The sequence below is a fragment of the Monodon monoceros genome, unplaced genomic scaffold, assembly GCF_005190385.1.
Source record: "Monodon monoceros isolate NGI ecotype Baffin Bay Population unplaced genomic scaffold, NGI_Narwhal_1 Super_Scaffold_13, whole genome shotgun sequence".
Taxonomy (NCBI): Eukaryota; Metazoa; Chordata; class Mammalia; order Artiodactyla; family Monodontidae; genus Monodon; species Monodon monoceros.
The window spans coordinates 13,605,445-13,618,486 of record NW_021703769.1 but is presented as its reverse complement, the minus strand read 5'-3'; the positions used below and the strand labels follow the sequence as shown (position 1 = coordinate 13,618,486).

General features: G+C 44.4%; 1 protein-coding gene across 4 annotated transcripts in view; it reads left to right on the top strand.

Moving 5' to 3' along the window:
- The window catches only part of EYA2 (EYA transcriptional coactivator and phosphatase 2), a 211,790-nt gene that overhangs the window by 164,379 nt on the left and 34,369 nt on the right, over positions 1-13,042 (top strand). For all 4 annotated transcript variants that reach the window (XM_029221778.1, XM_029221777.1, XM_029221776.1 and 1 more), the window contains one exon: positions 10,435-10,524. In XM_029221778.1, coding sequence (XP_029077611.1) covers positions 10,435-10,524 — 90 coding nt within the window. The remainder of the gene's footprint in view (positions 1-10,434; positions 10,525-13,042) is intronic.

The following is a 13,042-nucleotide window of genomic DNA, read 5'->3' as shown; positions in this document are numbered from 1 at the left end:
CGGACCGGGGCACGAACCCGTGTCCCCTGCATCGGCAGGCGGACTCTCAACCACTGCGCCACCAGGGAAGCCCAGCGATTCAATATTTTTGTAGATTACAGCCAAAGTTATTATCCTACTATTGACTGTATCCCCTGTGCTGTGTCCACTACATGCTTGTGACTTATTTTATAACTGGCAGCTTGTACCTCTTGATCCCCTTCACCTGTTTCACCCATGCCCCGCCCCACCACCCCTCTGGCTACCACTGGTTTGTTCTCTGCATCTATGAGTCTGTTTCTGTGTTGTTATGTTTGTTCATTTGTTTTATCATTTTGATTCCACATATAAGTAAAAACATACAGTATTTGTCTTTCTCAGTCTAGCTTATTTCACTAAGCAAAATATCCTCCAGGTCCATTCATATTGTTGAAAGTGGCAAGATTTCAAATTTTTTATGGCTGAGTAATAGTCCAGTGTGTGTGTGTGTGTGTGTGTGTGTGTGTGTGTGTTTATCTGTATCCATTCAACACATCTTTATCCATTCAACTGCCAACGGGCACTTAGCCTGCTGCCATATCTTGGCTGTTAGAAATTCTGAGGGCTTTAGTAGTAGTTCTGTACCAGAAACAGGGACAAAAACCAAATATATATTTTCTTATTATAAATCACAATATCAAACCGTCCCAAATACCACCTCCCCCCAATTATTATGACAAGCAAAAATGTCCCCCAAACTTCCAAACTACTCTCTAGAAGGAGGTGCCACCTTTGCTGAGAACCAGTGCTTTAAAACATGGTATATGAGATCATGTACCCAAAAGAGCAGCATTCTGTGATTTTTTTTGTTGTTGCATGCCGTGGTAGGTAAACAAATGGCCCCCAAAAGACGTCCAGGTCCTAGTCTCCAGAACCTGTGGATGTTACCTTGTATGGCAAAAGAGGCTTCGCAGGTGTGATTAATGTAATCACAGGGTCCTCTTAAGAGGGAGGCAGGAGATGAGAGTGGATAGGAGGAGATACGAGGTCAGCAGTAAGTGGCTGTAGTGGAGAGACCAAAGCCAAGGAACACACGGTGGCCTCTAGAAGCTGAAAAAGACGAGGAAACTGATTCTGCTTGAAACCTCCCAAAGGAACACCTTGATTTTAGACTTCTGATCTCTAGAACTGTAAGAGAATAAATTTGTGTTGTTTCAAGCCACTAAGTTTGTGGTAATTTGTTACAGCAGCCATGAGAAACTAATATACATGCTTATCTTCATGGTTAACGTCCAGTGACGGTGAGCGCAACAGGTTTGCCATCTACGGTCATGATGACAAGTTTCTTTCTAAACTGCACGCATTTACGTTTTTTTTTTAAGTTGGGGGAGGGGTAGCTGAATTAAAGGAAAATACTAAGTTAACATAACACAGCTGCTCTCGGGCATGGGAAACTTGCAAAGGCGTTACAAGAATAGCCATGGTTTAGAAAATACCAGGTTAAGTTATTGCTTGGGAATTTCTAAATGGGGAAAATTTTCTGATGGAAGATTCTGGACTCTGCTGCTTTTTGCTAATAATACCTAAGCACCAGGAGCAAGTCACATCACATGCATTATCCTGCAGCAGCCCTAGAAAGGACTCTCTGCTTGTATTCAGGTGAGAAAACTCAGGGCGAGGGAGGGCGAACATCTCAACCAAGGTCATGTCCCTGGGGAATGACAGTCCCAGGATTTGAACCCAGGTCCGGCTGACTCCACAGTTGATGTTCTCAACCACTTTGCTTCATGGAGCTTCTTGCCTGTGGCCACTTCCATGCACACCTGGTGATTGGTGGGGGTAATCTGTGGTGGTCATTTGGGGGAAACCATTTGCTCCATTAGGATGACGCTTGTGTAAAGGAGAGACTGTGGCTCTAAGACCAGATAATAAGTCGGACCCTTCCCTGCACTTGACTTAACATCACCTTGGGGTTCGGAGAGTAAGAGGAGCCATCAAAAGAGAAGACAGTCAGGCTTCCCTGGTGGCGCAGCGGTTGAGGGTCCGCCTGCCGATGCAGGGGACACGGGTTAGTGCCCCGGTCCGGGAAGATCCCACATGCCGCGGAGCGGCTGGGCCCGTGAGCCATGGCCGCTGAGCCTGCGCGTCCGGAGCCTGTGCTCCGCAACGGGAGAGGCCACAACAGTGAGAGGCCCGCGTACCACAAAAAAAAAAAAAAAAAGAGAAGACAGTCTTCCGAAGTGCTCCCTGGCAAGGCTCAATCATTGCTAAGATTTGTAGAAGCACTTGAACTTGCCCATGGCCGTTGCCAGTTGGAAGTACCTGTTTTTGTACAGACACCGGAAAGTTGTGAGCAGAGTCAAGAATCTTTTGATTATAAGCAACAGAAACTCAATGCACATTAGTTTAAGCCAAAAAGGAAAATGTATAACCAAAATATCTAGAAGTAGACTTTGGGAACAGCGGGATCTGATCCCCCAATAATTTCCTATGAATCTGTGTGTGTTGTCAGTAAGGCTCTGCCAGTTTGGTGACAGAGATGGCTGCCAGCATCCTCAAGTTTAGGTTCTCCCAGCTCAGCCACCTCGGGTAAGAAGGTGCCTGTTTCCCAGTAGTTATAGCTGACATCCTAGAGCCAACTCTACTTGGCTCCCATTGGCCACATGACCATCCCTGAACCAGTCACTATGATTCTGACCAGACCTAGGTTATGAGATCACCCTGGAAGGCCAATAATGGGTATTATTTTTACTAAAACTTATGAACTGCTAATTTACAGATATGAAGGTTCATTACCGGAGAGATTAGGTATCTCCACAGTATCATGCTGCCTCTTTTGTTAACCAGTTGGTGTTTTTTCAAAGTGTCTAATAAAGACACTGTGTTGGGGGCCCCCAAAACCACCGTCAGGTTTGATGAGTTGCTAGAAGGGCTCACAGGACTCAGAAGAGCTATTATACTCATGGTTACAGTTTTTTACGGTAAAAGGATACAGATTAAAATCAGCGAAGGGAAAGGCACATGGAATGAAGTCCAGGAAAAACCTGGTCCAACCTTCCAGGTGTCCTCTCCCAATGGAGCACGGACAGTCCAGTTAGTTCTCCCAGCACTGAGGTGTGGTAGTTCGTGCCAAGTGTTGCCAACCAGGGAAGCTCACCTGAGCCTTGGCTTCCAGGGTCTTATTGGGTCAGTGATGCAGGCATGCAGCATGTGCATGGCAGACTCCAGCCCCGCAAACAAGAGCAGGCGGTCGCCATAAATCACATTGTTAGCATAAGCTATCTGATCAACTGGTACTGCTTGACCCAAGGGCTCAGAGCTCATCCACCAGGAGCCAGCCAAGGACCAGTCTTGAAGTCAGACCTTTCTTAGGAATATGCAGAGTTTGAGCAACCCAGGCCTGCTGAGTTAACCCTCTCCTGCACAGACAGCCTCCAGATCTTCACAGCAGGGATCCCCAGAGGAAACCAGCTCAAGTGGAGACCACCAGGTACTATAGAAGCTACTGCATCTAGATATTCCAGGGGGCAACGCACCTCTTCTTTCCAGTCACGTGGCTGAGCCACAAAGTCAGGCACTTCCTCAGAGCAAAGAAGCATCATGGCATAACCAGAGGATAATGGAGTCTGGAGTCAGATCAGACCTGAATTCCAGCATCCCCCCACCCTTACACACACACACACACACACACACACACACACACACACACATTCAAACAAAAATAGAAGTTCATCATTACTGCATATGATGTACTCTGATATTTTGTCATCTATTCTAGAGATTGGCAAACTTTTTCTGTGAAAGTATGATAAATATTTTAGGCTTTAGGCTAGGCTCTGTAGCAGCTATCAACTCTGCCATTGTAGCACAAAAGCAGCCATAAACATTAAGTGAACAAACAGGCATGGCTGTGTGCCAATAAAACTTTATTTACAAAAACAGGCAGTTTACTGACCCCTGGATTCTCTTGTATTTTTTTCTATTCTTTTTTTCTTTTTTAATGCTGGACATTTAAAGTAAATGTTCACTAACAGGTTTATAACCTAGACTTTGAAAAGCTCATTTAATCTTTGTAACAACCCTATGAGTTAAGTAACCCCATTTTACAGATGAGGAACTGGGGCACATGGACATTAAGTAACTTGTACAAGGTCATCTAGTTGGTAAGAGGTGGAATTGGACTTGAACATAAGCAGTCTGGCTCAGAGCCCACACTGTTAACTTACTGCAAAGCACTCAATAAAGATTGGCTGTTATTATTATCCAACCAGCTGTGAAAAAAAAAACAAAAGACCACAGTCATATAAGTTGATTTCAAGATGAATTTTGGGTGAGCCTTTCTTCTGTTCAATAATTCTGCTGAATAAATAGTGTGTGGATCTCACCTCTGAATTAAACATGGTAGAATTAAATGATGAATTAAACCATCTGCTACAAAAGCGTTATGTGCTTAAAAGAGAAAACTTGGAAAATTCAGCAAAGGAAATTCTTTATTGGACAAATAGAGTTGTGATTCATTAAAAACAACTTTTCGGTTGAAAACGTGGACTCCTTTTGAAATGAAAATGGTTGCTTCCTAATGCGCAGGGATGGGGAAGTAGCCCTCTTAAGAACACAGCTTAAATTGGAGAGCTTGTGTATTGGGGAGTGATGGAGGCACTTGACAGAAAACAGTTGCCATCATCTAAATTAATGCAAAAGTTGATTCAGATTTGAAACCTCCAGGAATCCACATCCCGTTTTCTTCATTCAGGTTTGTTTGACATCAGATTAATTTCGTTTTAGGAAAGACTTGCCCTTTCCCCTCCATCCAGGAAATACAGCCATACGTCACAAAATAACTTATTGATCTACAAGGCAGATCTCAGAGCGGCCCATATGGTGAATGTCCTCACCATCCTCCTCTAATTAAGAGAACCTCACCAAGAATGCGTGATAATTAGGTTACAGAGCTGCATCCAGGTCTACAGCATCTGTCTCGGGTGGGGGGCGGGGGGGAGGGGGCGGGTTCCAACGCTCAGAGCATCCTCATTAACCTCCTAAATGAGTGCGTGCATAGCCCACCTCGCCATCATCAAAACTGAACCCTGACAAATCCGTAGAACATTAGAGCACATTGAAAAAATCTGCCGTGCCTTATTCTGATTTGTACCTTCACGGGGAGAGAGCCACCCACAAACTCTTGAGTCAGACAAAGATGACATTCCATCCACCCGAACCCCACCAGCTCCCACCACAGTCCTTTCAACAGACAAGTTACAAATTGAAGCCTGTTTTGGAAAAACTCCCCTTTTCTCAGTTCTCCATTCTGGTTTAAATGGATTGTTTTTTTAAGCACAATCTGTTTCTGCTGTTGCTTGTTTAGGAAATTAACCACTGATTTTTTTTTTAATCCAAAGAGTATGTAATGATTAAGAAAATGGTTTTCATGTGAGATGGTACTTTCATAAAGTACATCTTTAATAAAGTACCATCTGATTTGGCGTGTTCCTGCTGGGTTTACAGAAGCAGGTTCTTTGTTTAAGGGGGTGAGGAAGTGGACTGGGGGATTTTGATAATAACCAACTCTTGGGGAGTGCCTGCTGCATACTGGGCCCTGGGTTAGGGGGTTACACGTGTGCTACCTCATTTAATCCTCCCTGCAGTGTTAGCCTGTAGCCTTTTATTAGCTGAAGAACACGGCATGAAGGCTCCCATATTTTAGGCTTTCTTTGACTGGGAGATGTGCTGGGTCAGATAGGGCGTCCTCCCGCTCCAAGCTGCACAGGGTAACTTAAGCCAACAGACCAGGGCGGTGTGTTTATAGAGCATATTATGGGCGCGTTCAGCGGGCAGCATGAGATGAAACCCATGTCTGTCATCCTGTCTTCACTCCAGCTGTCTTTCACATTAATTAATGCTGAGCCTCCACTATTTTTTTTTTTTCTTCGTTTCTCAGTCTTCACAACCCTGAAAAAAACATTTTCTCCTTGGATAGAGTGGTCTGGCCCAGAGTAACACTTTGTGTTACTTAACCCCTGGGACAGTTGTGCTTTTCATGGGCTATTCCAGACTTTTCCACCCCAGCACAACTAGTTTTTATCAAGTGTCTTGAAAAGAGGTTCCCCCCTACATAGTTCAAAACAATCTAATAGGCAGCATGCAAGCAGATTCTAGGAAAAGCTGAAATCAGAGAATGCTTAGGGGATAGTTGGGTATTCTCAAGCTTCTCCTCAGAAACTTTTGGGTGTCTTTAAGTTTTTGTTTCAATTTTTAATTATACAAGAAATGTTTGAATCCCTTCTCTTTAAAAAACGTTTAGAATATACTGGATAATACTAAAGGTCACTTTGATCATCACCTCTAATTCCTCTGTCTCCTCCTCTCTGCTTTCCGCACGTAATTGCTGTTCTGACTCTGGGTATATCCTTGTAGATATTTACAAATATATAAGTGCCCATGGAAAATATTTAGTAACATTGTATATGTTTCTAATAAATGGTAATAACATGCAGTATATAACTTCCAGAAAACTTGCTTTCACTCAATTTTTTTTTTTTTGAGGCATCCTTGGTAATACATGGAGGTCTGGTTCATTTCTTTCCATTGAGTTTAGTTTTCCATTGTATGAATATTCTACATTTTATTTCTCTAATTTCCTTTGGCTGGACAGCTAAATTGTTTCCGAACTTTTGCTATTTACAGACAGTTCTGTAATGAACATCTTTTTACATGTCCCTTGTTCACATGTATGGGTCTTTTTCCAGTTTAATATTTACTGTAGGGTAATATTACTTGAGTATGTTTCATTTTATTTTTAATTTAGTTTTCTTTTAATCCAAGAAATCTATGCATAGAGTTGAAAATCCATAGAGTTCTCCAAAGGAAAGTATTACGAAAAACAGCAGTCCCCAGCGACTTTCCACCCACCCCCACCCTCTCTTTCTGCGCAGAGGCAACAACTTTCAACTCTTGCTGATTCTTTGGGTCACCTCCAAATTTCGAAGTAACCTGCTTCTGTGACCACATCTTGATTTTTTTGTTTTTCTGTTTTAGGCATGGTCTCTGGCTTCCCAAACTGGAAGATAAGACTTTAGCTCTCTTTTCTCACCCTTGCCTTTATCACACACATGCAGACTTTCTCTTCACATCCTCCCAATATCAGTAAGTCATAGTTTCAGCTTTATCGATAGAGAGGATTTGGCTTCTTCTAACTATGCAAATACTTGTCATAGGTAAGCCATTTTGTCTACAATAATTACTTTTCCTGTTGTGTGCTGGCATGGGACCTGACATTTTTCTGAATAAATCCTTTCAGAGGATAAGTCTGGATGGCCCCTTCTTTTTTTTTTTTTTTTTTTTTGCGGTACGCGGGCCTCTCACTGTTGCGGCCTCTCCCGTTGCAGAGCACAGGCTCCAGACGTGCAGGCTCAGCGGCCATGGCTCACGGGCCCAGCCGCTCCGCGGCACATGGGATCCTCCCAGACCGGGGCACAAACCCGCGTCCCCCGCGTCGGCAGGCGGACTCCCAACCACTGCGCCACCAGGGAAGCCCTGGCCCCTTCTTCTTGCTTCCTGTCTAGTACATGGAGGGCTGGGCACAGGTGGTTAGGTATACAAACAGCCTCGCCAAGAAAGAATGTGCAATCCTGCAGAGGTGAAATGGTTTGGGTATGAGTAATGTGTGGAAACACCCCCAAACCCTTTTGCCAGGTCACACAACGATTCCCTGCTTGGCCCTGAAAAGTTTGTTTTCCCCTTTTTCTCTTCGTTATTCATGGAGCGCTCTACCCTGCGACTTCCAGCCAGGATCTGGAGTGCTAAGCTTTGGCTATTGGGGCCCTAATGAGATGTTTCACCTAATGGCTGCGTTCCTGGGCTTGATTCTTCACAGTTGTGTGTGTGAAGCTGAGATCACCAGCTACGGGTTTTTTCCTTTTTTTTTTTTTTTTTTAAGGGTCAAGAAGGGTTTATGTCATTCATTATTTATTTTTATAATAGAAGTAATGCAGCCTCCCAGTAAAAAAATTCAGCGGGGAAAAGAAGTGTATGGAGTGACAGGTCAAGGCCCCCTTTACTCCTCTCCCAATCCTGGCCCCTCCAGCTCCTCCTCTGAAGCAGTGCTGCTCTGGAAGCAGATGACCTGGCTTCAAATCCCAAAACTTGCTAGCTGTGTGGCCTTGAGCAGGTTACTCGGTGAGCCTCAGTGTTCTCATCTATGAAATAGGAAAGTACTAGTGCTCACCTGAGAGAGTGTTGTGGGGATTAAATGAGTTAATACTTAGAGAGTGGCACAGAGAAATCACTTAATAGGTATCAACCAGGAATATTACTAAGTGTTGTCTCTCCTTTTAGACCAGTGGTTCTTTTTTTTTTTAAACATCTTTATTGGAGTATAATTGCTTTACAATGGTGTGTTAGTTTCTGCTTATAACAAAGTGAATCAGTTATACATATACATATATCCCCATATCTCTTCCCTCTTGTCTCCCTCCCTCCCACCCTCCCTATCCCACCCCTCTAGGTGGTCACAAACCACCCAGCTGATCTCCCTGTGCTATGCGGCTGCTTCCCACCAGCTAGCTGTTTTCCGAGACCAGTGGTTCTTAACCTTGACTGCACATTGAAATCAAGTGGGGAGCTCTGTAAAGCTTTCTGGTGCCTGGATCCCACCCTTAGCCATTCTGATTTTATTGATCAGGGGTATGGCCCGAGCATCAGGATTTTTAAATGCTCCTCAGATCATCACAGTGTGGAGCCCGGGTTGAGAACCACTGTGTGCCATATGCTCCATATCTTCCACGTGTATCAGTTGGAATAGGTGAGGTTATGCTGCAGTAAAAAACATCCCCCAAATCTCATCTACTTCTTTCTTTTTTAACTGGAGTACAATTGCTTTACAATCTCATCTACTTCTTATTTGTAGTACGTGTCCATTGTGGTCTGTTGCAGCTCTGACTCTCATCGTCTTTACTCTGGAGCCCAAGCTAACCGAGTAGTTTTTATCTGGAACATTTAGCCTTGTGAAGTGGGAAGAGAGCATGGCGAACCATGCACTAGCTCTTAAAGCTTCCAAGCAGAAGCAAAACATAACTTCTGCTCACATTTCATTGGCCAAAGCAAGTCATATGGTCACATCTCAACAGGGAGCATCTATATCAGGGGCCAGCAGCCTTCTTCTGCGGGGGGCCAGATAGTATTTTAGGATCTGTCACAACTACTTACCTCTGCCTGCAAAGCACAAAAGCAACCGTAGACAATACACTGTCCAAAAATGTAAAACTCACTCTTAGCTCGTGAGCCATTCAAAAACAGGCAGCAGGCCAGATCTGGCCCTCAGGCCGTAGTTTGCCAGCCCCTGGTGTATATCATCTTCCTACAGGGAGAAGCGTTTCAGGATGGGACCCCAAATATGGGTAAAGAGCAGTGCAGTCTACATGCTATGTGTATAGAAAAGAGGAGACAGAGACAGAGAGAGAATGGACCCTTTTATTGTACACTGTGTTTTACTATACTGTGATACAGCTTGCCTTTGTTCCTTAATACTACTTTTCTGGATGCTTCTTTCATGTCAGGAGTTCTAGCATTACTCCATTTTTTTAATGGCTGCCTCGTTTTCCCGGGCGTGGATGTACTACAGTGGGTTTCTTTGGTTTGGTTTGGCTGCATTGGGTCTTCACTGCTGCACACGGGCTTTCTCTAGTTGCGGCGAGCGGGGGCTGCTCTTCGATGCAGTGTGTGGGCTTCTGATTATGGTGGCTTCTCTTGTTGCGGAGCCCGGGCTCTAGGCACATGGGCTTCAGTAGTTGTGGCGCAAGGGCTCAGTAGTTGTGGCCCGCAGGCTCAGTAGTTGTGACACACGGGCTTGGTTGCTCTGCGACATGTGGAATCTTCCTGGACCAGGGATCGAACCTGGGTCCCCTACATTGGCAGGCAGATTCTCAACCACTGCACCACCAGGGAAGTCCCCTACAGTGGGTTTTGTTTATATGTTTGTTTTCGTAGTTAATCCTCTCTTGTTAGATAAAAATATTTTTTTAAATAGCCGGAGGAGGAGGGCTATAGCCATAGAGCGATCGTTGTAAGGAGAGAACCAACATCCCAGCTCTCCCAGTAGTTTATACATAGTTTATACTGCTTTCCCTGAAATCACTCAGGCCTCCCTGGAAACACACATTCTCCAAGAGGCTCTCCTTTCCTACAGCCATTTCTGGTTCTTGCAACACTGAACACAGTTGCCATTCCAGGGGCATATTTGTGGGGGGAGATTTAAACACTGACGAGGGTAAATAGAAATGATGAAAAAGTAGAAGTGAAATCTCAGAAGCTGTGCAACATTATCACCCTGACCCCACCCGGAGACACATCTTAGGCCGTGTGCTAGCCGCACAGATGAGGACAGACCGGATCTGCCATTCAGGGGTGGGCCGGGAGGAGAGGAGGCTGAGACGACAATGACTCCACTTACTTGCGCTTTTCTCTGGTTCTTCCTAACAGGACACCACGGCGTCCGTGCGCATCGGCCTCATGATGGAAGAAATGATCTTCAACCTCGCAGATACACATCTGTTCTTCAATGACCTGGAGGTTTGGAATTGCTTGATTGCTCATTTCATTCCATAGTTGCTGTATTTAATCACCTGCATCTTGTTTGGGGGCAGAGACACTGCCTTTTCTTTTTCCTTTTTTTTTTTCCTTTTTCGTTTGGAGGCTAGAAACTTTTGCTCACAACCCCGAAGAAAGCACAAAACTGTGGCCAGCCATGGCTTATTGGAAACACACTTGACCGGATTCTCTCCCCACCTTCCCTCTCCATGGTTAATGGGCTTTTCTCTCTGTCTAGTGGTGATGTCCACTGGCAGTTTTACTAATCCAATCAAGGCTGCGTAGTTTCTTCCTCCTGAAATTTGCTATTTAATAAAGTTTATTAAGGCAAATTAGTACAGATCCTCCTGGGTCAGGAATAATTAGCAGTGGGCCAGGATGGAAGCTTTTAAAAACAATTTGCATTCTCCTGCAAACATGTTTTACAAAGAGAGAGAGAAAGTGAGCGGTGGGGCCGTGCAGATTCAAAGTATCTGCTCCTGTGCCGCTAAGCAAGTAGCAAGGGAGATAGGAAAAAGGGGGAGAGCAGCTTCAGAAATAAATTTAATTCGTTTGTTTATACCCAGCCTGTGTCAGAAAGATTGGGGAAGAATTTCAAATAGAAAACATATTTAAAATAGAGCTACTAAAGCAAAAGCAAAGGAATTGAAAGCCATGTAATGAATAAGGGTGAGGCATTGTACCAGAAAAAGTCTGGCTCAGGCTAACTACAGCAGTTGAGTCTCTCTGAGCTTCCTGGTAGACAAAGCAAGGAGGGAAATGCAGTGCACTACTTACCCCTAATGAAAGAGCAAGCAGCTTTCTCCAAGGTGAGGAAGGTTTTTTTGGTTGATAAGAGGATTAATGTGGGAATCTTCTAGCTTTGTAAATTATATTCTCGTTATTGGTTTAACAGATTGAAAAATAAAGGCAACCTAAAATAAAACTGCATGTAAAAGAACAATTCTATTTATCCTAGTAGGAATATTTTTTTCTTAGAATCTGGAAAATCCCTGGGTACTCAACTGTGAAGTAGTAATATGAAGGCTATAAATTGCAAATCTGTCCTGGCCAGCTGAGAGCATTACTCATTTATCGTCAGGAAAGGATACAGAGTTTCCTTCCCAGTCTGCAGTCCTAGAGTTCCAGAAAGGAAAATCCTTGCTGAAATGATCGATCTTGTGTTCCGTCCAGTCTCAGCAAGCCGTTTGGGCCTCAGTCCTCCCATCTGTGAAATGAGATTGATGCTCTCTGCCCAACATCTTTTTCAAAGAGAGGATTGAGATAGAAACTTGCTGAGGAAGGGGACTTCCCTGGTGGTCCAGTGGGTAAGACTCCATGCTCCCAATGCAGGGGGCTGGGGTTCAATCCCTAGTCAGGGAACTAGATCCTGCATGCATGTGGCAACCAAGAGTCTGCATGCTGCAACTAAGGCCCAGCACAGCCTAAATAAATAACTAAATATTAAAAAAAAAAAAAAAAAAAAAAAAACTTGCTGAGAAAGAAAGCTTTGGAGCAGTGGAGAATGCCAGTAGCATCAAGGCCCAAAACTATCTCTTTAGCCAAAAGCAATGTGCAAGCTCCCTTTACAAAGTCCTCTTATGTCTTGGGGGGAAAAAAGAGAGAACTTAAAGTTAAATTTTTAAATTAAAAAAAAAACATGGCAATTGAATTCAGCAAGTATTATGGAGCCTAATATAGTAAAGACTCAGCTGATTGCACATAGTAAAACCCAACTTGCTTTAGCAAAAAATGGAAATTATTGGCCCTTGTATCTGAAAAGTCCAGGGTAGATGTAGTTTTTCCCTGTCTCCTGCTTAGAATGTCACTTTTGTGTGAGGAGGGACGTCTGTCTGATTCACCCTAAATCCCCAGGGACCAGGCAGTAAACAACCAAACAAATCCATAAACAAGCATGCTTGTGGTAGTGAAAAGGACGTGAAGAAAATAAAACAATCAGATGTGAGAGTGAGTGTTGGGGGTGAGGGAGTAGGGTAGGGGAACAGCATTCTCGAGGGGGTCAGGGAAGGCATCTCGAGGACGTGGCGCTTGAGCCAAGGCCTGAATGATGACAGGAACCAGCCAGGTGGAGACCAAGGGAGGTGGGATCAGCAGGTGCAAAGGCCCTGAGGTGAGAACTAGTGTGACATCATCAAGGATCGGCAAGAAGGACAGGTGAGTGCAGTGAGTGAGTGAAAGCAAGGGGGCGGCTGGGAGGGATAAGTCTGGAGAGGGAGGCATGAGCCAGACACGAGCCATAGACATCAGAGTTGGACAACCATGGGGCGAGGGAGCATGAAATGGGAAGAGCCACGTGACCTGATTAATGTTTTAAAATGACCACTCTGGTTGCTGCATGGAGATTAGGCAGTAGGATGGGAAAGGTAGAGACAGGGGGACCAGCAAAGAGATACTTCCAAGCCAAAGATGAAAAACGGGTTGGATCAGGATGGGAAAGTTAGAGACAGGGGGACCAGCAAAGAGATACTTCCAAGCCAAAGATGAAAAACGGGTTGGATCA